Source organism: Cuculus canorus, chromosome 1, assembly GCF_017976375.1.
Source record: "Cuculus canorus isolate bCucCan1 chromosome 1, bCucCan1.pri, whole genome shotgun sequence".
Classification (NCBI taxonomy): domain Eukaryota; kingdom Metazoa; phylum Chordata; class Aves; order Cuculiformes; family Cuculidae; genus Cuculus; species Cuculus canorus.
The window spans coordinates 87,919,176-87,944,350 of record NC_071401.1 but is presented as its reverse complement, the minus strand read 5'-3'; the positions used below and the strand labels follow the sequence as shown (position 1 = coordinate 87,944,350).

At 35.6% G+C, this 25,175-nt stretch overlaps 1 protein-coding gene across 1 annotated transcript in view; it reads left to right on the top strand.

Moving 5' to 3' along the window:
• CFAP47 (cilia and flagella associated protein 47) overlaps nt 1-25,175 on the top strand; it is a 296,277-nt gene that overhangs the window by 196,635 nt on the left and 74,467 nt on the right. Inside the window, exons 52-56 of the mRNA XM_054060306.1 lie at nt 2,993-3,168; nt 5,548-5,655; nt 10,025-10,136; nt 15,965-16,069; nt 20,199-20,355. Of these exons, the coding sequence (XP_053916281.1) occupies nt 2,993-3,168; nt 5,548-5,655; nt 10,025-10,136; nt 15,965-16,069; nt 20,199-20,355 (658 nt within the window). The remainder of the gene's footprint in view (nt 1-2,992; nt 3,169-5,547; nt 5,656-10,024; nt 10,137-15,964; nt 16,070-20,198; nt 20,356-25,175) is intronic.

The window sequence follows — 25,175 nt, the reverse complement described above, 5'->3', positions numbered from 1 at the left end:
TTCTATTGACACCTGATGATGGTTAAAATACGATTATTACTGAAGCTTGAACACGGAGAAGTTACCTAGGCACAGTAATTTTGGAATATGTCCATTTTTCTATAACCTACCCTGTAAAAGTTAGAGAAGTATGAGTCCACATGTCCGTGCAGCATATACATTCATAGAATGTAAAATTGCATATTATGGTCTTAAATCATTTATGTTCAGTTGCTAAGAGAAGGATGTAGAGAATGGGATGATGAGAAGATTTTTGATCTGAAAAGCATCAGGGAAATATTTCAGCAAATCACTTGATGATGGTGAAGATCTTCTGAAGCAAAATCTCTGGAAAACGTTTATTAAAAACACAGCACTGCAATGCGGATCTAAATTAATGGCTATAAATATGTGACTATAAGCTTGCCTATGGTGTTACTCCTTTGTTTTAATTCTGATAAAGAATAAATTCTTTTTATATTCTTTCTACCTGTAAGGAGGTTGTAGTAAGGCAGATGCTGATCTCTTCTCCCAAGTCACTAACAACAGGACAAGAGGAGATGTCCTCAAGTTGCCCCAGGGGTCATTTAGATTGGATATTAGGAAAAAATTCTTTAGTGAAAGAGTGGTGAAGCATCAGAACAGACTGCCCAGGGAAGTGGTGGAGTTACCATGCCTGAAGGTGTTCAGAAAATGTGTAGATGGGGCACTTCGGGACATGGTTTAGTAGACATAGTGGTGTTGGGCTGATAGTTGGATTGTAGAGATCTTTTCCAACCTAAATGTTTCTGTGATTTTATAAAATGGTACTTTCCAGAAAAATTATACTCTTTGTAATTGCATGTGCATTTTGTTACTTATCTTAGTACTATGCCTCTATAAGAGTCCATTAAGGCCTAGAAATGTACAATGAATATACATTCTGTTGATAAATATATATCTGCTCTTATTACCACCTACAAAGTAGCAGATCTTTGAAACATCAATAGCAATTATAGGGAAAATTCCCATGGAATTCCAGGAAAATACATAAACCTAGGCATTCATATTGTACTGCAAGAGAACACATTTTTACATTAAGCTAACATTGGCAATATAAAATCTCCTTTGTGTATGATCTTACAAAGTTTTCTTTGATAGTTGCTGCTTTCTTCCTAAATAAGCAGTCCAATATTTGCTTTTACTGTAAAAGTACTTCTTCAACACAGCAGGCAGATGTTTTACTATAGAATTGTTATGAAGCTGTTAGCAATAAAATGGTAGATAGATTTAGAAATTTGTTTACACCAGTAAAAACTATTAATCTGAGCTTTAAAATATTTTATTGCAAATTTAAATCCCATCTTACTGATGGAAGGCACTTGAATGATTTAAATTGGTGGTGTAATCTTGCCATCTGTAGAACATTAAATGTATTTTATATGTGTTCCAGTAGTCATTTTCTATAAATGTAAACATACAGAAATTTACTGAATTGTAGGCAGGCTCAAAACAGAGTGAGGCAGCTGCATCTATGTTGTAAAGTATTTCATGTTCCATTTTTTAGTGTATTATTAATTTTAATTTATGTGTTATGTTTTTCTCCTTTCACATTTCAATGTGAATTGTTTATTCTTTGCAAAAAAGTATACGGCAAAGTTTTGCTGTGAAAACTGAGTCATGATATGTTTAAAAAAACCACTGGAATTTTGAAATAAACTGCTTGATTAGACCGAATGAAAGAGATCAAAACAGAGATGGAAATAAATATAGATACAAAGAGATTAATACATATATTTGGGTTGGGATTTTGCATATATAGATGAACATATATGAATCAAACATATGTATTTTAAAGAGCGAGTATTCATCCTGAATAATGACTGCGGACTTCGTTAATATATTTCTTCCTGTCCATTTTCATTTCTTAAAGTATGTTAATATTTACACACATAGGGTACATGGGATGGATTTACAGTATTTTTCACTTTACAGTGAAGAAGGTTGTCACTGGAACACTGCTGAAATATAGCAGCGTTTCAAAAGCAGCTCAAGAATGCAATGTTGTAGCTATGCGGAGTGAGCCACGTCTGCCCATCATTTCAGCCAATTTTCAAATTGTCAACTCTTCAATTTCTTAGATAAGGAAAAGTTCAAGTCTTCCTGGCAAGTCTGCATTCTAACTAGCTACTTTACGTTCCAAGACATGGCTGAGGCTTGCCAAAATATGCCTTGCAGGCACATCAGCTGCAGTCCCTATGAGAAAAAAAAGTCCACCAGCTGAAAGCTTTTCCATGTGTAAGGGATGTATATTTATATAATCAGGCTGTAGTTTGGCTCCCTTTTATTATAGTAACTGCAATGTAATATATGTCTTTAATAGTAGACATGTAGCCAAAAATAATAGCCAAGAAAATGTTGTCCTTGCCTGAAGTATTCATAGGCTTTAAACAGAAAGGTATGGAGACCGCTAGTAAGAGAAATAGCACAAGTGAATGAGGTAGATAATTTTTATTGTGGTTGTGTTGTTTTAATGCGATGTATTATGAAGTAACTTAAAAGTTAAGAGGAACAAATCCTACAGAATTTAGCCTGAATCTTTTGTCAGCTTGCACAGTGGACATTTTCAACTGTTTGCCTGTTGGGAGATGGCTTGGATGGTTTTCTCCTTGGGACTGCAGTTGATCTGCCTGCAAGGCATAGTTTGACATGCCTCAGCCATGTCTTGGAAGGTAGAGTAGCTAGTTAGAATGCAGACTGGCCAGGAAGACTTGAATTTTTCCTTATTTAGGAAATTGAAGAGTTTACAATTTGAAGATTGGCTGAAATGTCTCTTTCTGCAATTTCTCTTTTTTTGGTTAGTTCATACATCAAAAAAAAAAAAAAAAAAAAAAAAAGATGCAGCCTGTGCTCATCTAAGTTTAAGTCATGTATAACCATTTTATACTTGTCTGAGAAAGATTTATTTTTTTTTCAGATGTAATGGCTCATAATTAATTTTGTGGGACTTTGTTTGTTTGGTTTTCTTTTCTAGGACACTATTGGAATTCCTATTCCCATCACTAATCCCACAGATAAAATTCTTCAGCTGAGTGTGGTGTTGGAGAATCAGTCACTTAGTGGACAGAAAGCTATTGTTCTTAGTCCCAAACAAACACTTACATATCAAATAGAGTTTTCGCCAGCTGTTGTTGGCAGTTCAGATGAAAGGTAAGTTGCAGAGTTTTGATACTTGTTGTAGCTTTTGTACTAGTAAGTGAATTTCTTTCATCAAAATGTAAGTAATGTATTATGTAGATTTTGCCCTAAAAAAAACCCCAAAAGATAATAAATGGAATTTAAATCTTTCCAACTGTAAGTATTTTGTACCCAAACGGTAGCCTTCCTTAAGGGCCCAAACCTGACTGATAAGCAGCAGAATTGAACTACTCATTCTAGTTTCATTCTAGAGCTCATTCTAGTTCATTAGAATTCAGTGAACAAAGTTTTAGAAATTGACTTAATATTAGAGTTCCCTCTGAAAATTTCAGATGAATTGCTAATTTCATAAATTTTATAGAATTCTAGATTGATTTGTGTTGGAAGAGATCTTAAAGATCATCTAGTTGCCACCCCCCATGCCATGGGCAGGGACACCTTCCACAAATTTGCAGGTTCTGTAAAGGGTATAAAATGATTTCATTTTTCTTCTGAGAAGGAATGAAACTATAACAACATAACTAAAACCAAGTGAAGAACCCTTTAACTATCTTTACATAAATCCATTTAGCCTCAGAATCATCCATGAATTAAAAGTGATCTACTTAATAACTATGGAGAAATTTTAAATTACAAAGTTTTCATTACATTGGAAATCGCAACGGGACTGTGCAGGTATGACAACTAGCAATACAATGACAGTCGACCTCTTGATCTTAATTTCATCTAAACTGGTTCAGCAAGTAGCTGAAGAGTACAGAATTGCAAAGCTTAGTTTCCTGGAAATTGGTTAGGAAAACATTATTTATCTGAAGGGCTGATTGAAGAACAATCGCTGTTTTCAAGTGATATCAATTGAGTGGAAAAAATATGGGCAGGGTGTCGGATGATGGTTTATGAGGAAGGAGACACAGATTACCTATATTCAGAGACCAAATATTTACAAAGGAAAAATCCGTATTTCAAAGTTTTGTTCTATTCTATTGATTTTTTAAAAAGACCAGAGTAATACGAGGTATCATTGTACAATACAGCTTTCAATACTGCTGTTTTATAGAAATGAGTACTGTTATCACTCTAATCAACCTTTTTTTTCTTTGAAAAGCATTAAAAATTATGCATTCTGAAGCTGTGAAAGAGAATAGACCTTGTATTTTTGATAAGTCTGGTGATTGTCAAGTGTAGAATTACCAAATAATATAATAAAGGTTTATTCTAACTAGGAAAACTTTGTGCTTACTGAACTGGTAGGCTGGGATTTAGGGGAATTTAAGCAAAGATGACATAGAGCACACCTGTACATACTCAATGCAATTATGCAGTACTATACTAGAAAGCTGTCTAATAGTTGCTTTAAATTGCAATACCTCCCAAGGACTGCAATTACAGCTGGACAGAGGTACTTCCATATTACAGCCACACTATGTTTTTCTCTGTAGCCATGCTCTGTTTCCCTTGCTGTGGTAGCAACTGAGAAGAGGTATTATAAAAGCGTGTGTGGCAGGTGCCCCTTTTCAAATGGGTGACTCTTTCCTAAGCTGTTTTATGCTCACTTTAAAGGCTCTGTTGGTACAGAGGTTAGTTTGGAACCATAAAGTCGTAGAACAGACATAGTTATCTATCATTTAGAACAAGAAGTGGTCCTTAGTGTGTAAGGGGTTTACACAGTACCTTTAATGTAATTTTTTATATTCTTATAGTGCTTTTGTTTAATATTATTATGACTCTGACACTCACCCCCCCCCAAAAAAAATAGAAAAGGAAATGTACAATAGCAAAGGAATGGGTTAGAATGTTTGTCACAGAATTATTCAGCTGTACATATCTCACCTAGCAGCAAGCTATTTCCAGTCATGACAACATTTGTTTGTATATTAAACTAGTATATTGAATATTCCTTTGAAGGATATCTCTTTGTCATGCTCATATAACTGTCTCTATATCTATTCCTCAGTTTTCATCACTAGATTTGGAAAGGTTTTTCTTTTTTAAAATCAGTGAATACTATTTCTATTTCCTCATCCTTTGAGTTCAAAATAGCTAGAAAGAAAATACTGTAATATTGAAATGAAATTAAAGTTTACTCTTTTAAGTTAGCAGTTGAAATGCTTTTGAGTTTTATTTTTGAAAAACAAACAAACTAAACCAAACCCAACTCTTTATGCTAAAAAGTTAAGTACAATGAAGATGAGATTTCATTGCATCAGTAATTGTAACTATAAATAGGATTAGTTTTGGTAGCTGAATTCAGATACTAGCAGGAAGTGTTACAGGAAAACAGCCAATTAAAGAACTTCCTGTGTCAAACTCATTACATTTTTCCTGAATTTCAATCTATACATTTTTAATTGTCTGTACTAAAGCTGCATAAAATTATTTATCTGTTTTTAGTGTCCTATTCCTGTCAGATGTGATTGGAGAGTTTTGGTATGCACTGAAGTTGACTGTAGAGAAGCCATTACCAACTAATCTACCTGAAATAGAATGTGAGCTTGGAAAGTAAGTATGTAGCTCGTACTGTCGAACTTGGTCACTGTTTTGAAGTATCATGGAAAATTTATGAAGAGTTTACATCAAAAAGCCAGAATAGGGCTGCATATGTATCGTAGTAGTTTGCAGGTAATTTTCTTAGATTTATGTGTGAATAAGTGAAATTGTCCTTGCAGAAATAGAATTGAAATTGAATTGTAGCCTCTATGTGGATGTCCTCTGAAGTCTTCATATTGAAACCACTAGGAAAATACTGCAGAATTTAATCACAAAGTTGCATAATGCAGAGTTCTGTAGGTATGTTCTATTTTCTCTTTCTGAACTAGGAATATACCTGGTAGTCCTGTTGTACAAATGCTTGTATGCCTGTTATCAATTTATTTTAATCTGTCAAGAGATGTCAAAGTAATACAACTTTTGTCCTGCAGATCCTAGGGGTAGACATTGCTGGAACACTGCATGTGTTAAGAAATAGGCTACTTAGAACAGACAGAGAAATGAAACTGAGTCTTTCCTTACTTAAAAAAAAAAAATATCATCTTGCATTTTGATGGCATAATTTTCAGTTCTGACTTTCAGGATATAAGTCAAAACTTTTAGGATAAGACTTTCAAGAATGTCAGAATTTCAGTAGTGCTCTTCCACTTATCACCGCTGCTTAGTAGTAGATTCTATGGACACTCTGCTGTTCTAAATGCTAAATTCCACTTACTTCTGCATACTTTATCTTTGACCAAATCTTGAATTAATATACATTACAGACTGAACAAAAATGTTAGAGAGTACAACATGAATTTTTACTTGATTAATTTTTTTGTGAATTCTGCTGTTCATGTATGATGCATAGACCAGAGTTAACTGGCAATGCCTTTGTTACTATGTTTTTCTAAGAAAATCAGTAGGGCCAGTTTCATGGTGTTTACTCTAAAATTCTGGGCTGACTTGAGTAAAAACTATAATGTTTCTCTACGACGTAGGCTGACACTGTTAGGAGTTAGAAATAACTTAAAATCATTCCATTCAGATTATATGGTATTAATAATTTCCTCTAGCATGTACTATCTGTGAACTACATGCATAAGTGGTCTAACTGAGAATGGCAAATCATTTCTTCTTACTGCATATAAAATGTATATTGGAAAGGATAAGTGCCATTAAAACCAACCCTTTCCTATCAAAAACATCATCTCAAATTAATTGAATTCTATGTTTTGTTATTTTCAAAAGATATTTCTTTTCACTCTACAAGTAGAGCATGTCACAATTCCTATGCGTATGTAAATGCAGTCATCTACATCTGTCCTGGGCAGGTAGTGGTGGAAAAATAAAGTACTATTTAGGTTAATTGTTAGCAATAGCAGCAACAATGTTTAACAGGAAAGTAACAGTGGTCTCTTTCATTTATCTTGATATATATATATTATAAAACAGTATAAAAATACTGACAAACTTCCTTTTCGGTTTGCATTATCTGCCATATTCTTGGTTTCATCAAGTGTCTTGCTTTTTGTTCAGTCTTTTCCTTCAGCACTCTCCTTTTTTTCCAGTAATTTGTTAGTATTGTGTTATCAGCACATTGTCCTCTCTTGAAGTGCAAAATTTTGGACAATGGCAATCGATGATGGCATTGATATTACAGTTAAGTTACTGAGAATTGCTCTACTTGCTGAAAAGGTGAGATAGTCCAAGTAAATTGAATTAATTAATTTATGCTGACTACATAAAGGTGATGCAGGTAGACATTTAATTGTTATCTGTTTAACAGAGACATCAATTTGTTTTGGTTTGAATGGCTGTACTTCCTTGCAATGTTCCCAGAGACATGGACTGCAAATGTCACAGAAATGTTTGAAGCACTTCTGGTTTTGAAGCTTTGCAATTCTTTAAGAGACTAACTTCCATTCTAACACCTCTTTCTTGAATGTTCAAGAAGCATCATCATATGTGATATCATTCTAAGAGTAATGTTTTTCATTATGTGCTCACTGCCTTCTTTTTGTTATCAATCTGAAAAATGTCAGAATTTGTTTCCTTGAAACATTACTCGGAAGTGGATTAGGAGCCAAGAACCTTTTGATACGCTTAGAATCAGTTCCTAACCAGTTCTTGAAAGAGAAAAGAACAAATTCCAACAATTCATCTTTTAATCCTTCTTCAGATAGACTTAAAATTCTGAGCATATCACAGTCAGATCTGCTTTTTGTTTCCATCAAGGTAAATTTAACGCATCCTTTAGCATATATCTCTAAGCAAGGAAACCTTCTCCTTGATTTTCTCCATCTTTGTTTATCTATCCTGCTATGTGCTCCACAGTGGAGTCATTGAAGATGAGTCAGCCAAATGATGCTCACGGTGGTCTTGAATGTACTGTCATATGCAGCAACTTTTTCTGGCATAACCGTGGTAGTCTATCTGTGTGAGGTGAAAGAGTTTCTTAATGATTTTGATAACTTGAAGAACCCTCTAACAGTCAAATAGTTGCTTACTGAAATTTCAGTTATTCCGCCATAGTTTTCCCATTGACAAAGTATTGTGTATGAAGAAGACAAGACAAAAAAGTAAAAGCTAGAGATGGTAAGTGTGAAAAATGAGAATTGTTAAGTGAATCTGAAGTTCTTATGTAAATGTTTCCTGGTATTTCTCTACTCTCTGCTGTTGAGACTTCAGTCATAAAATGCTCTGACAGTGTTAATGAAAAACAAATTTGCCATTTATCTGCTGAGGATTTATATCACTGCATATCTAGGAAGGAACCCCCTGCACACAAGTTTTAGGGCCTGAAGTTACTCATAAAACTTGACTGAAATGCCTTCTCTTCTGAATGTTAGTTTTTATATTTTCTTTTTCCTTACCGATTTAGCTATGATTAACTGGCTATTTTTTTCCAGAGGATAAATATATGGAGCAATCTAGCAGTTGACCTGCCACAGCTTTGACTAGAGGGAATATCCATTAGGTAGATAAATTACAGCAAAACCAATATATGTACCTCATTTTTCAAACTTTTCTTATTTACTGTTTTCACTGATTCACCTTGAGTTTCTTTTCTGTGTCCCTTGGTGTTATAACAAGAACATGATTTATGGTTGTGTATCTTTGTTAAAGGCAAATAATGTATTATTTGGATCAGAATAGACAAATTTTTGGGAGTCTTCTGAATTCTTGTGAAGATTGCATTCTCTATTGGAGTATCTTGTGTTTGTTCAATCTTTAATTAGAAAATAAAGAAGGACAGTCTGTAAAATAGAGTGCCAGCTGATTTAAGGCATAGCATTTAGGCAACCAGCATATTCCAGTGTTTGTTCTGGGTCAGCCACAAAACTCATTAAAATACATAATCTACATGTGCAACATAATGATTTTCCATTGTGCTATAATGAACACACAGCAATTGCATAAAATGAAACAGATTTTCAGACCATGCTGAGGAAGAAGGAGGAGGGAAGCAGGCAGAACCTCCATTTAAGTGGCTGGTATGGAACAATATGTTTGTTTTGAGATCTCAAGGTTACAAGATGATGAAGAAGAATGGTTGCCTAGTGACAGTAAATTAAAAGCTATTGGCAGCACCACTTAATTACAAGCTTCTCCTGTAAACCACTGGTTAGACAAACAGGAGTTACGCATATCATTTATTTTATTATCTGTAATTTCTCTGCAGTGCTTTTCCTGAGACAGAGAGAATCCATGGACAGACTACAGAATAAAGACATATTTACAATTATTTTACATTTTGTGTAAAAAAATTTGTTGGCTTTGACACTCTAAATTATTTGTTTGACTATAATGTTTTATCCCAAAGTTAGAGCTACTGAAAATAAAGAAATAAGGCGAGGCATAAATCTGCAGATTGCAACCTATGAATAAATGTGAAGCTGTGCTATCAGAGACACCAGGATTAATTTCCACATCCTCCTGTCTAAAACTTAGGTATAAACTTTAGGGCATTAAGTCTATTCTTCTGATGTAGAGAATGAAAAGCGATTCCACGTCTTAGTAATCTACATGAGGACGAATTCTCCCTCAAGGCACTTTTCTCCTTTTTGAGTATTGAGGTAGCTACAGTCCCTTTAACCAACCAATTTAAAGTCACTTCCTGAAAACTGAAATATAATGAAACAAATTCCACTCTTACAAATGGCTGAAGTATTAGAATGGTTATTGCTACTAGATTTTACTGCTATTGGTAATTATTAATAATATTAATTAATGCTATTAAATATGTGTCCACAGTAGTGGAAAAATACTAATGCAACAAAACATAATTCTTATTTTTAAAAGTACTCATTTTTCAAGACAGAATTCAGTGATGAATAATAAAATGCAACAGAAGAATTTCAGTAATTAACAGTCATTGCAAATATGTGGTTTTTTTCAGATGGGCTCATCTGTACATACCTCTCTGTAATCCTACACATGAAACTCTGGAGCTAGAAATTATTAACAGCAATCCTAGCAATTTTTCAACTGACGCTGATCCAAAACACCCCGTAAGTAACATTTCTGTGCTTAAACAGAAGTGGTACAAGAGATCTTTCTCTTGAGAACATATTGAATTGTGTATCATACTATGGATTCAGAATAAACAACATAGTCTTAAGGGTTAGAGGGGTTATCAATGTATATCCTAGGGATTTTGTAGCTTAAGGATAAAAACAATTAAACTTGAAAACCAACAGAAGCTGAAATATAGATGTATTTATCCTGGAATGCTTTGTGGAATGATTTTTGAGGACTACAGTGTTGGCTGCAAATAATATTGAGGCGATATTAGGAGGAGAAGTTGTAAATAAACCAGCTGTATTAGAAGCTTCACAAAATTCTGAGAATCTGCAGAGTAAAGGATGTAGATGGAATGTTAGTGTAAGAATATAAGAATACCTCACAGTCATGGCAATTATAACTAGCTTGCAGGGCCTGTGAATAAGAATTTAATCAATTCAGCCACAAGGAAGCACCAAGACCATACCTGGGATAACATTATTCTCCATACTCACATTGACCTCGAGACTGGCTTGCACTGAGAAAATCTTCGTCCTCTCACATTTATGTACACTTTTTCATCCTTACTCACAGAAACGCTTCCATCTTTCTGACTAACATTTTTGTCCTTTCAATGACTGAGAGTTGTATAGATGGGCTTGGCTTTCATATTTTCATTGAGATTGGCTAGGGTTTTAGAAGGACCCCGGAAAGTATTCATTACCATTGATTACTGGTTAATAGTACAGGTCCTATAAGGAACTCTTCAGATGTTATTAACAATTAATGGTATTAAATATGGTTCCTTTGTGTGATGGGGAGATGATAAAAAGGAGGATAGATGTGTGGAAGCTCTAGTGCAAGAAATTAGGGAGACCTCTTACTAGGATGTAAATATAGAACCTTTAACGCAAAAAAAAAAAAAGTGAAAAAACATGTTATGGATGAGAAAAAAATCGCAATTGCACATTTTCTAGACATGAGGAAGATAATATAGGAAAGATGAACACCAGAACATTCTGAAATATTCTTTGTGAATTACAGTAGTTCTTCCAGTTAAGACAGCTTTGGTGAATTTGCTATAAACTACTTTTTTTTTTTAACTTGTTTCTTCATTGCAGACCCATGTTTGGAGAAGTAATTTGACTTTCATCATAGTGTTGATGACAAAGGTGGGAGTGCGGTTTAAATACCTGCATCCTCTCCAGAGTATGTTGCATCCTAGGTTTAGTCCATCCATACAGCACTGCAAAAAAACATTCAAAAGATTAGTGCTCGTTCTTATAAACTGTAATCTGTTTCAGATATTAGTTCATATTACTGCCTGTTTCAAAGTCTTTGTGATATGTGGAAGAAGATTCCCATTTTTAATTTTTCAAGTTGTTGCTCTCTTTAAAGCAAATCATACTTTTCATGTCAGCAAAAAAATTCTGGTCTGAAGAATTCTGAGAAGAAAAGCAAAAATAAAGAACAAATTATTGGAACAGTAGATTAAAGATGGGATTGTCTGATTAAGGCAAATGAGGTTTGAGGAGAATTAGTAGAGTCATTTTAAAATTTTACGTATTCTAAATCATTGATTTTAGTATTTCATATAATCATCCATATTTGGGTTTATGTCATATAAGATCTAGAATTGTTGAAATTATTGGGCTGTCAGTCAGAAGATATCTCAAATGGATATCATCAGTCACTGAGTTGTGTTAGATGAGCCAGATTCAACAGAGACATGAGAGAAAATTTTCTTTCCTTGAGATTAATTACCTAAAATATTAAGCAAAATTTTGCCTTAATTTTCAGAATTTAAACAAATCTGAATATTTGAATATCATGAAGTATTTATCATACTTCCATGTGTATGTCTGCCTTTACCTTTCTGGTTTGCAGTAGAAGGCATTACTGAAATACCACAAGGGACTATTTTCTATAAAACTGATTCGATTTCAAGTACTGACATCATTAATAATACACTTTCCTTAGGTCCACTTGAGTTACACTCAAGTATTCCTGGACTTTTGGGTGCTTAATGAAGTCTAAATGAAATCCAAAGGATTTAAATCTCTTGTCAGTTTCACGTAAATTAGAAGCAACTCCATTAACTTCTTAGCAAACTGATGAAAATGAGAAAAGTATATATATATATTATTATCAGCCTTGCAATTGTGGCTTAAACCAGCTTTAAGTGTCATCTACCATCTTCTTTTTCTTTCAATAATTTGATAAAAGTTTTCAAGGATATCCTTTAATGTGATTTGGATTTTCATGTCTCTTTACTTCGTCTTTTTTAGCAAGCTATACCTATTCTTGTTTTCATTCTTGTCAACCTGACACTGTATATGTTAAACTCTTCAGAAATATTGCCAAATTCTCTAAAAATTGGAACAGAAATTAATGCCTGTAAGTGTGCTGTAAATTTCCTAACTGTTTTTCTTATTAGCATATCGGGCTTTATGAGTTCTAGTGGGAATGGTCATTGAGATGCTGAATTCTGTGTTTAATTTCTAACCACAGCTTTCTTTGTCTCTAGTAGCGAAGGATTAATGTTCAGCATTTAACAGATGAAAATTCTCAGTCATAAGTAATACTATGTTCCCCAGTTTACTTCTTTCCTTCTATATAAATACATAGACAGTTTTCACATGTATGTGTATTATATTTATGCATACATATATTTATAATGTAACTTAAACTTACTAAAACCTCTTATGAATTGGATCATCTACATTGCCAGAAAGAAACACGCTTTCAATATAAACCTTTAGCTTGCTATTCTTCTGTCTTATAACTAGCCCAAACCATTTTCATGAAGCTGTCTTCCATCCTGATCAGCTATGAAGGACAATTTTTATTGAGGGAAAATAGAAGTCTCAAAGTCTCTGTGTGTAAGCTTTATTAGTTTGTTAATGACTGAGATTATTGTTTTGTGTAGAGTAGAAACTAAACTAGATTTAAGGAAAATTTTTCCTCCTTTCTTGATTTTATAATAGTAATGTGTAGTTGCTCAGTCTTCTCAATTTCTGTATTTGAACAGTTAGATATTATGACGAACAATGATACCACTTCCCTTTCACATAAATATCTTGGAAGACACTTGTTTATGTAAACAAAATGAAAGGCAGAGGATGGGTTAACTTCAGCACATTATATGGAATTATTGTGGCAACGCATAACCTTCTTTAAACGTGTTCTTAACGTTATTTCTCAGCTCTAGTTTTTAAAGCAATTTATTCTTTGGTTTTCAGTGGAAAGTAGTTCTGTTGGTTTTTTTTTACCCAGGTCTTTATTTCAAATTACTTTCTGGATACAGTAAAACATCATACTATCTAATATAAAATTATTTTTTTAAAACAGAACTATAATGTAAAATTTCAGAGCAGGCAATCTGCTAGATTATCATAACTCCATGCTGATTATTTAGAGACATTGTGGCAGTGCATCTTCTGTTTAATGATAATATGGCAAGTAATGCTTATTGAAAATTGAATCCCAGTCAGTTTTCATCTTTGTGGGAGAGTTATTATTCCGAATAATGTAGATGTCTTATTGAAATTAGTAAAAACTTAAAAATCATGTTTTAATTTAACCATGTATTCTTATGATGTGACAACCTGTCTTTTCCTTGCTTTTTCATTTTGTTCAGTAGTATTCGGGAGGGGGCAATATTACAGTTCTTTCTGCATTTGTAAGTTGTCACTTGATAAATGGGGCTGGCTGGTTTGGACAAAGTAGGTAGGAACTAAACTGCAAATGAAGGTAAAAATCTCAAAAATAGCTCTCTGGATACTGAGCATGCCCAAGAACTTCCTGAGAAATGAGCTGTTCAGGCTCCTTTTAGATGATGAACAGCTAAGTGACTCTGGGCAGTGCTGCAGATGGAGATGGAGGTGTTTTGTGGGAGATGACTTTCCCTCAGGTCTGTTATTCTGGGTAATACAGAAGCCTTGCAAAGGTGACAAGTGTGGGATGGTAGCAGTTGACTGCTGGTGGCAAATGTGCTTTCAAGTTATCACCCACCTACGGGACATATGAGATTGTGATGTGTGGGCGACGCAGCAGTGCCGTGCTGCCCGTGTGGGAGTGCAGGTGCTCGTAGCAGCCAAGTGGGAGTGGGCCCAGAGAGGCAAGCCGCATGCTCTGGCATTGATATCCACCTACTTACTCATCCAGAAATGCTTTTGTGATGCAGTGGAAACTGTAAATTAAATTCGTAAAATTAAAAAAATTTACAATACCCCCCCAAATAGACAAGACAGTTCGTGTCTTCAAAGCAATATACTCCTATGACAATATTCTGAAAACAATATTTTAAAACGTGCTTCTCAAAAAAAGAAAAATAATGTTTCAAGTTTTATGCATTAGATTAGAAGACACATCTGAGCTGTGTCCTCTCTTCTGCTCAATCTAGCTCCGACTGCTGTCATTAGGAACATCTGTTGTTTGAGGTTCACTAGCACCCCAGCCCATAGTGCCAATATTCTGTAGACATACCTGGAAGACAAATTGCAGGACCGGGATACCTGTGGCCCCTGCCCACATCCAGCTTTGAGGTGACAGGAGAAACCATGGGGCAGTGAGGAAAAGTAACATAAGCATTAACGAGGACCTCTGCCCTGAGAAGATTAGAGTGGATCTTTCTGTCCTTGCTTAATCCTCTGGGGCTCCCAGTTTGTTGTAAGAGCTGCGGTCATGGACAGTAGTTTCAGGGCCACAATGGGCCCCCATCGCTGTGCCCATCATGTCTCTGCGCACTGTCTCTCGGTGTGATGGGAGAGGGTCACTGCTGTAAGTCCCTGCCCTGCTGTGCCACTAGCTCAAACCTTCTTCAGCTCTGAGCCAAGCATCATATCAGAGCACGGGCAACCAAAATCTCAGGGTGGGAGGAGGTTGGAGGACTTCTTCCTGCAATCAGGCATCCTGCAACCATTAAATGTAGTAAACAAAAAGGAATATTTTAATAACTCATGTTCACTGCTGGTTAGCAGTCGGTTTTTCAAGATCTGACATTTCCTTTTTAGAAGGGCTTGTCAGTGCAAGCTGTTCTAGGGTGTTTTGACCTTTATTAGTTGTAAATTGCATTCATTTTATAAAATATGACTTGAGCATATATAATTCCAATTGTCATTTTATATCTTCTTACATGCAAACATTATTTAAACACATGAATAATATTAAAAGTCTAGTACTTTTTTAAAATAAAAAATATATATGGTTATCATGCATTCAATTATTCTAGCTGATCATTCTCGCAATACGTTTGCATTTTTATTATTCATAATTCTATTTCACTGCTTATCTAGTTCTTAAAAACACCTCTGACCCCATTGTAGTCAGCTTCTTTACTTTTCCTTGTGCAATTGAGATTCAAGTAGTGTACTTCAGATGAAGAGAAAACTAGTAACATAATTTACAATATTTGTTTAGATAAAGGAAAAAGGAAGAGAGACAAAGCACTAGTTTATTAAAATCTACCTTGTATTTCCCTTATAAGCCACTTCCTGTCTTTGAGGTCAATGTGGTAACCTTTCAGCGTCATCGATATGATTAGACATCATAGTCATATTTGAATGGTGTTTGTGAGAGCTGCTGTCCTTGTCCTTGGAGCAATCTGTTAACAGCAGCTCTTTAGTTTCTGGGGAGCAAACGTGCAGTGAGTGCCACTAGAATTGTTTACTGCAGTGCACTCGCTGCCCGAGCAGCCTGTGCTTCTGAGAGTAGAGAATGCATTTGGTGAAATACATTAATCACATCAACAGTGTTGAAACAAAGCACAGAAGAGAAACAGACTAAAAAAAATTATTTCTTTTTCTTTCTTGTCTACTTTCTTGTATTTGTACAGCTGATTGTCGCTCCTCATTCCACCACTGAAGTACCCGTGCAATTCTATCCATCTGCCCTTGGAAGAGGCAGTCACAAGGCATCAATAGCCTTCAGATGTTCACAGGTATGATAATATGTTTGCTGCCCACAGCACTTGGAATTCAGATTAGATAATATTTTTAATAGGCAGTTAAATAAGCTTTTTAGTCTAAAGGTCAAGTTGAAATTTAATGGCTGGATGCATAATGAAAGAGCAAATGCAAAGATGTTAAAGAGTTATAATTTGTTTTAACCTTAGTTTTACACAGAAATTATTCTATTTACAATATTAAAATGTGGCGTAATGGCCTAGGACCTAAATATGTAATGAATAATTTTAGCTTTCTTGGTAACTAGCTCTGCTGCTTTTAACACCAGAATACTGACACTTTTTTGCATTGTCACCTCTGAAATAAAATTACTTGATTTTTTTCCCTAACCTCAAACAATACTAGATTGTCTCGGTTTTTGTCTGAACTGAATTTTTGAAGGTCACATACTTGAAAAAGTGGATTCTTTTGTTCAGTTTGTTTGAAAATGATTTTTACTTTGAGCATCTTAGTATTGTTGAAGCAATTTTTTCTCTGTGAATTTTCCAAATTTTAAATGAGAAACAAGTAGAGGAACATACCATCAACATGACTTATTAGGTGATTAAAAATTACAGCTGGAAACAAAAAGGAAAACTGATAATATGATGTAAATGACAATATTTCATCACAAACTCTCGTCAAATGAAGCATTTGCTTTCCATGCTACTGTATTCTTGTTAGACTTTCAGCTATCCTAATGTACTGCTGTCTGGTGAATTACTCCATTTAAGTACTAATAGGAGTTTCCAGTAGTGTTTTAAGTAACACTGCTAAAGCAAATATTCTTTTATACGAAGAAAACAAATAGTGAAGGAACTTATGTGGCAATTTTTTTCCTGATAATATGTGTTGAACAGACAATATATTTGCAGGTGGTGTTAGCACAGCACTTATTTTCAGGATCTCTTTTCTTAAATATTTATTATGGATAAAAACAAGGAGCTAGCAGTTCTTACGTGAATGATATATCTAAGACCAGTTCAAGAGGACTGAATGTCCTTATCTTGATCCTAATAGTACATAGAAATCTTAACTATATTAAAGAAATTCTTCATCAAATAAGGAAGCAGTAAATACAACAATTAATTCAAACCTTTCAGGAACTAATTGAACCCTGCACCTGAATCTATACATCCAGTGCATCTCCTTTCCATATTTTTATCTGCAGTTAACCTTAGTCAGTATCCTATTCTTCTAGCTTCTTTGTCCAAACCCCTTTAACAATTTTGATATATTGACACAGCCTTTTAAAATTTTTAGTGCTCTTTTTATGCCTGTTTTTTTTTTTTTAAGTTTTAAATTTTCATTCATTTGCACTGCTACAGTCCTTACTAAATTAATCCTAGACTATTATTTTGCTAATTGTTGTACTGGTAGCTGACAGTGAATATAACTGCCCTTTTCAATGAAGACTTGGAGAATGTTTCTCATCATCGGTGGATACCTCATGCAATTTATAATGTAACCCCCCACCTTGACATTGATTTCTCTCTCTTGATTTCTGTGATTAAATATATCTGAATGGACACTTAAGCCATCTGACAGCTGAATAGCTGCTAATCTAAAATCCTTTAATGACAGTACTTATAGGATAAGCCTTAACTGTTTTTGATAGTGTTGCTTTGCTGAACTGAGAGAAACTGCACTGTGCTATTACCTGCTTCATTTGTTTCTGGTTTGAAGCCACTTGAAGAGCTCTTCACAAAGTGAATCTGAGTTTAGCTCTAATCATTGTGAAAATCTGAAATTAACTTTGTTGGGACAGCACAACTGGAAGGTCAGCTTGAACATAGAGTCCACACCCAGAGTCCTAATGTATCTCTATTATCCTTTTACAACATCACTATCATCGAAGTGTAATGTAGAGAATTTAACAGCAGTAAGTAACTATAGAAAAGCTGAGCCTAATATTAGATACTGTCTTGCATTATTTACCATAGGTTTCTGGTTTTTAAAATCTTTTTTCCTTCTTGATCAGCATTTGAAGCAATGGAGTTCTAAATGTCTCTGCTTGTTACCCAGAAAAATATTGTTAGAAGCTGGTCTTTAATTTTGTAGACCAGGAGCCCGAGTCTTCAGCAATAAATCTCAAACTCTATCTTTACAGCTCACATGCACAAAACATGAACATGTGCACTTCTCCCACCCCTGCACTGTAACATAAGGTTACTTGCTATGAACAAGGTGATTCACACAAATTTACAGTTGTACTGGAAAGCATTGCTAGACTAATATGGCCTCATAACTTCTGTATTAAGATTTTTACAAACAAATAATTTTTGGGTTACTCTTACTGTGTTTGTGAGCAAGTACAAGGTGTCAATAACAAAAAAGTATAGACCACTAATATCTTGACACATCCAACTCTCTGAAAACATGGTCTTCTGCCATCCTCATGCCTGTTCTTCAAAACAGGCCTGCAAAGTGTGCTCAGCTTTTTGTTTGCATTTAAGTTCTTGAGGTTGACGTTAGGAGGGACGTTAGTCAGGAACACAAATGCTATGGCATGCTGTCTTGGCAACTGTTGGGCGGTTTCTTGTTGACTATGACTATCAAAGGGGCTTCACCAAAGTAAGTCCTGTGTTACTTCAAGATCTATATAGCAGCATAATTCGCCTTCCCGTCAGAACCTGAATAATGAGCTGTGCTAGCTTCCAACTCACAAGTCTAACTATAAACAGGCTATTGGTTATGTTTAAGTCAACAATAATGAAATAAAATGTATATTTAAAGCGGGGTGGATTTAATTCTTAGTAGACTGAGTAATGCAGAAGTTTCCACAAACCAGCCAACATAAATCACTGTCTGAAACCTAAACAAAGCATAAGCTCTATTTTTATATTCTGGCTCAGTACTGAGTAATCTCTACATCAGCATTAATGACTTCTTCCTTTTCTTTTATTTTCTATTTTGTTAATTTTACTAAATCCTGTAGCTTTGGATGACTTTTATCAATAAATTTCCTTCATTAAAATTAAATTTTTTTCCTTGTTGGATAGAATATTTCTCTATAAAATGATAATAAAACCACATGTTTTTTCTATCCAAAACTATTTTCTGAAGATGTGTGATGTCCCATTTTATTTATATCTGTTGATACTAAGAAACTTAAATGAATTAGTCACCTTTTACTGTGACTATTTCTAGATTTTTTTGTTAGGTTTTTTGAACTCTATTACAGATTTTCCTTATTTTTATCAGACAGGCTGTGCAGAGGTATATGCAATATTTCAGATAATAACAATAGTGGGTTTATTTTATTTATTATTTTCTGTTCTCTTTATGATGTGTACCTTTTTGAGTGATAATGAACAAAACAGATCAAAGAGTGACTTGGAGCAGTTTATAATAAGCCTCAGATTTTAGTCTGTATGATTATTATGTAATTTAGAGATAACAGCATTAATGTACAAATTAAACATTTTCCTTGAAATAATCTTTACATTTGCCATAATTGTTTGCTACTCATTCACCTTGGAAGTTTCCATAATGAGTGGCATTATTGACATCACTTTTTATAACCTTAAAAGAGTAAATGTGAGGCGGGCAACTCTTTACTGTCATGCTGAAAAAAAATGATCAAAATTGACACATCAGTTTAACTATCTATATTTTCTTTATTTTAACATTCTTTCTTTGGAGTAGCAATTTTCGCTTTTGTTGTGATTATGCTGTCCCATCAAAGAATTATTAGGCTTCTAAAAAAGGACTACATCTCAGTTCATCTGCTTTCAGGCTTTTATATACGTGCATGGAATTGCCCTCTTGCAACCACCTACATCTTCGCCTTCACTACAGAGTAAGCTCTGAGTAGCTACATAGGTAGTTAAGTGCTCTGTGCTCTGAGTAGCACAGAAGTTAAATGCGAAGAAAAGATGTGAACTTCTTCCAGTCTGGAACTATTGATTTCCAGATAGCAGTACTTAGAGTAACATAACTGATTGATGGAAGAAGAGAGAAAGTGTATAACAGCAGTCCAGGAAGAAGAGAGAAAGTGTATAACAGCAGTCCACTTACAACAGAAAAAAGACATAGAACATAAGAAGAAAGACGTAGGCAAAATGCCTTAAAATGTACAAATCTGATTGTCAAATAATAAATATTGACATGTTTTATCTACAGCTTAAAGAGTGGATGTTTTATCTTTCGGGGATTGGTCTTCCCCCTGAGCTGATGAAACCAACCAGCATAAGCGCATGCATTGGCCAGGGTTCTTCTGCCATCATATCCTTCAAAAATCCGACTCTTGAAAACGTGTTGGTAGATGTCATGCTGACAGGTACAGGGGTTTGTATTTTTTTGGGTGGGAGGAGGAGCTTAAGCTTTTTGGATTGCATTTAAAATGTGAGTGGGATATGATTACATTTGCCTCACTCCATTTCCTGGGAACAGAGATATTATGAAGTATTCATGTCTACCCTGAAGAGTTCCTTTGTCCTGGGGAGACTAAAAAGTAACACAAACCTGTAGCACTTGTTCACAGTAGACCTGTTAGGTCATACAGCCTCATGTATACAGACAACTGGTTGTTGGCTATGGGGTACATGGCAGCATTTAGGCAATAGGAGACTCCTGGGATGTATTTTGTATTGTCTGTCTAAGCCAAATAGCTAGTATTTTGTTTTAGTTTTCTTCCTCTGTTGTTTTTTTCAAAATATTTTATACCCTTTTGTCAAAATCTAGATAGATAAAGGAGTTAATAAGAGCAAAACATTAGAGGATTTTTTCCGATTGACATTTCAAGCAAGTAAGTTTCACCAACATTTTCAAACATACTTAAAAAATTGTATAAGATCCAGAATTATCAAAGATCACTAAGTCACTGTCCAGACTGAGGTTTCACAAATGCTGTAGAACTCAAGTTGAAAGTCCCAGACTCTCAATATTGACTGAAATTTGCACAGTGAAAGAGTAGATTCACTCTGAGTGAAGCAGAGAGCTTTAGAAGTTTCTCTGAATCTCCACCTACATGTAGTATCAGAAAACAGGTGCCAAATCATTGAAGATATATCTTCCAGTGGCCCCTGACACAGACCCCATGCATGGGGAAGCAAGAGAACAGCAAAATCAAACCTGTGCAAAGGTAAGTTTTAAGCCAGATTTACAAACTTATGTTATGATTTGGGCTTTGTGACACAGAATAAGTGAAGAACTGTGAATTATAAAAGAATTAGATTGATGTTTGTTTGTTGCAATGAACTCATGCTTTTTCATTACACCTTCTGAGATATGAATTAGAAATACAGAAATACAGCTCTGGCTGCATATGCAGTTAATATATGGAGGATTTGAGAGATTCCTTTGCCTAATTAGTGTCTAGTCATGATAATTTTTATCTCATGGCTACATGCTTTATACTTTTGCTGATGAAGGATTTTTTGACAGAGTTCAATGCAATTTCTCATGTTTAACCGTTAAAATATTTTCATTCATAATGTGTCACAAAATAGAGTTCCATTCATAAATGTTTAGACCTCTTCTGAGTTTCAGTTGATGTTCTCTTCTGGGCAACAGTGAGAGAAGCAACAGTGAGAGAAGCAACAGTATGCTGTGGATCCACTGTGTACAGGTTAAGTAAATCATGGCCAGAATCTCCAGGACAGTGCCAGAGTTTACCTGATGAGCAGAGGACCCAGCAGAGAGGGAAACAGAGTCATATGCAACTTCCTACTCATGTTTAGGCTTCCTTAAGTGAGGAGCATTGCAGTCTGGATCTGCAAACAGTAACGGCAATTGATGAAGCAGTTGACATTCAGTACACATAGAGGATGCTCAAAAGTGCTCCTCATAGTAGAAAAGGACACATGCATGTTGACAGCACACAGCAGGAACTGTCAGGTACTGCATGGTGCAGTCATTGCTTTTGCACAGCCTCCATCTGAGTGGAAGCCGTGAGGGTGGATGCTGCAGCCCTGGTCTGAAGGTGTCAGGAGATCTCAGTGTTTCTGCCTGGTACTGTGCTATGAAAGGCAAGGATAACCTCACCAGTTAGATGTATGCTCTGGTAGACTTTCTGTGCTGCCAGCTTTGTAGCACCAAGGTTAGTGAGCAAGAGATTGACAGGATCTTTGCGTAGACTTTGCATATACAAGATCCAAACTCTTCAAGGCTGAGAAGTTTGGTGTGACCAAAAGGAAGCAGAAACATCAAGAAGATGCAGGCTTCCAGCAATGGTGAAGTCTCTATTCCCATCTGCAGCTGTTCCTCTAAAGTGTAGGTTCAGAGCCCTGGAAGAGAAGGAAACGGAAGGGAAAAAAATGTTCCATTGAGGGAAAAGTCTGGGCCAAGCATCTTGAGTCTTCAGATTAGAATCAACACTATTAAACAGGAAGCAATGTGTGAATGGTTAAAGTTTTCTACCTCCATGGGCCAAAGGCTGACATTTTCCATAACAATCTATTACCCCAGGAAGTTTTCTGCTTTCCTGGAACATAAATCTGAAATGCTGCAGGAAAGATTGACCTTACTTTTAGTATACTTTGCTGTTCACTCATGTAGTGAATACATGGATCTATACTCCCTGTATAGCTAGGGAAACACTGAACAGATCGAAGGACACTCAAAGTTTCTGTGGGCATTCTTTCCTCAAATAGTTGTACATAATTTTGCACAAAGCTTGGACATCAAATAGGGAAAACAAGGAGGCCAGCAATGGCAAGTCCGTTGCAAGGCTGCCATGGGATCATGCTCACGAAGATTCAGATCGACAGTGTTCACAAGTGGAACATGGTTATGGATGGGTGCAGGCTGTTTATAAAGGATAGAGGAGACAGATGTGATCACTTTTATCGCTTAGACTGCCATGACTATGAGGTGATTCAGATTCAGATTCAAGTATATGAAAGCAAATTTGACAATAAACAGGAAGAACTGCAGGTTCAGGAAGCAGCCATGGTACAGAAACGTACTCAGGGCTGTTTGAGTTTTATAGAAAATTTGTTAACAGCTCAGGGTAGAATTGTGTGATTTCTTAGGAAGACAGAATTTCAGCAGAAGACCTACTTAGCAATGCAGGGACCTTCTCAGTGAGCTTGCATATAAAAAGGAAGGAAAACATATGCTACTGTATACCCTGTGCAACATATGTGGACTAAATAAATGCATTATATGTGACATTAAGAATTTACTAATAGTCTAATCAAAGTGTTAGGTCAGATATAAATACAGATGATGAGCTATTATCAGTCCAGCTACAATGATACTTGCTGTCAGGGAGCAATGAGAACTCTCAGTTCCACAAAACAAGGAAGCTAAACATAGAAGCCAAGCATAGAAGCCAAAGGTGACAGCAAGACTGGTGGAGGCTTTTCAAACAAGAGATGCAGTCCCACAGTATCCAAACAAGAAGAATGTGGCAGGTGTGGTGGCAATAAACAATTCCAGCCAATAGCCCAGTGACTGACAGCCAAGTCCACAGCGAGAGGGCAAGCCAGGAAATCAAGTAGGCTAGGCTTAGCAAGGTGTACGGCCAGAGGCAGCTTAATTAGGACATAGCCTGGGCAAGGACCAGCTGCAGAAGCCTCAGTTTAAATGCAAGTCAAGCCAGTGGGTGGAGGCCCCAGTTGTTACTCGCACAATTTAGCTGTTATCATAGAAGTCTGATAAGAGATTATACAAATGCACTGTATCAGAGCAGATCTTGAACTCAGGCATCTACAGCATTACAGGTTAGAAAGGATTTCAGAGAAGGGTGATTCTTGACTGGACAGTTAAAATAGCAGACATTGCTGAACTCAAGGCCCTGACCACTAATACTTTTAGTCAAAATGATCCAGTTAATGCTAATTGTTGCTAACTGATATGCACAAATCTTCTCATATCTACCTTGCAATTCTTTACAATAAATTATCAGAGACAGTCATCAACAACCTAGGTTCTTCATTGGGAAGGAATTGTTGATAAAATGCCATTTTCTTTCATCTGAGTCTTGGATCTGCTTGCTGTTATTTTCATGTTTCCAAAAGGGTCTGTTGGTACACTTGCTTTCTTATTGGTCCCTAGGTTTAGTTCCACAATGACCCCTTAGCTTTGTTAGGTCTTCACCATATATTGTATGATTTCTTTAGCTTAATGCTACAAAATTATACATCATTAAGCTGAAGCTGGAAAAAAATAAGGCAACAGTTGGCACTTTGACTATGTGCTGGTACTGCTGAAATAACTCAAGTGCAAACAACGCATGGCAAGTCCATGATGCCTTGCACTGGCAACTCAGTATAAAGCTCCATGGCATGTTGCTAGCAGTAATGTATTCCCTGTACTACACCTAAATGAGATTGATGGAAGAAGTAAGAAAAGGTGAATATAGAAGTACCATGGGCATAATTAGCAAAAAAAATTAGGAAGGCCAAAGCCCATCATATGTGAAGAATACTAATAGAGAAAGTATAGGCTCAAAAGATGGTGTTCTAAAAGTATGCTATTTGCATAAGGAAACTTAGGGAAAATGCAGATAGGTCCAACAATGCATGGAAGGGAATCAGCTAATTGCAGACAAAATAGAAAAGGCTGAAGTGCTGTTTTTCACCTCTGTCTTTGCAGGCAAAAATTGTTCCCAAAACAGCATGTACTGACTTGGTTTGAAAGGGCGATGGGCAATTCATAGGGGCAGCAGGCTGCAAACTGCTTAGAGAATCTGAATGCATTCATATCCACCAATTCATGTGAAATTTACACAGAATGACAGAGCTAGCTAATGTGATTGTGAGGCTGTGATTGTTCTCTGTGAAAATGCGTGCTGATCAGGGAGTGTTTCTGAAGACTGAGGAAGGCGATAGGATTCTGTTCTTTTAAAAATGATGTAGGGAAGACTGAGGGAGTACTAGGTTGATCACCTTAGCTCCTGGTAGAATCGTTGGACACATCCTTTCATGGTCTGTGCAACCGATGAATTGCACATCCTCTTGCAGTCCATTAGCATTCACATAAGACCAAGAAGATAATCAGGAGTGGTCAAATGGATTTGTTAAGTTTAAATCATGATTGATTAACATAATTGCCTTCCATATGGAACTGACTGATTATGCAAAGGAAGGAGAGTGGATATAATTGGATGTAATATACCATGATTTAGTAAGGCTTTTGTCACTGTTTCCTGTA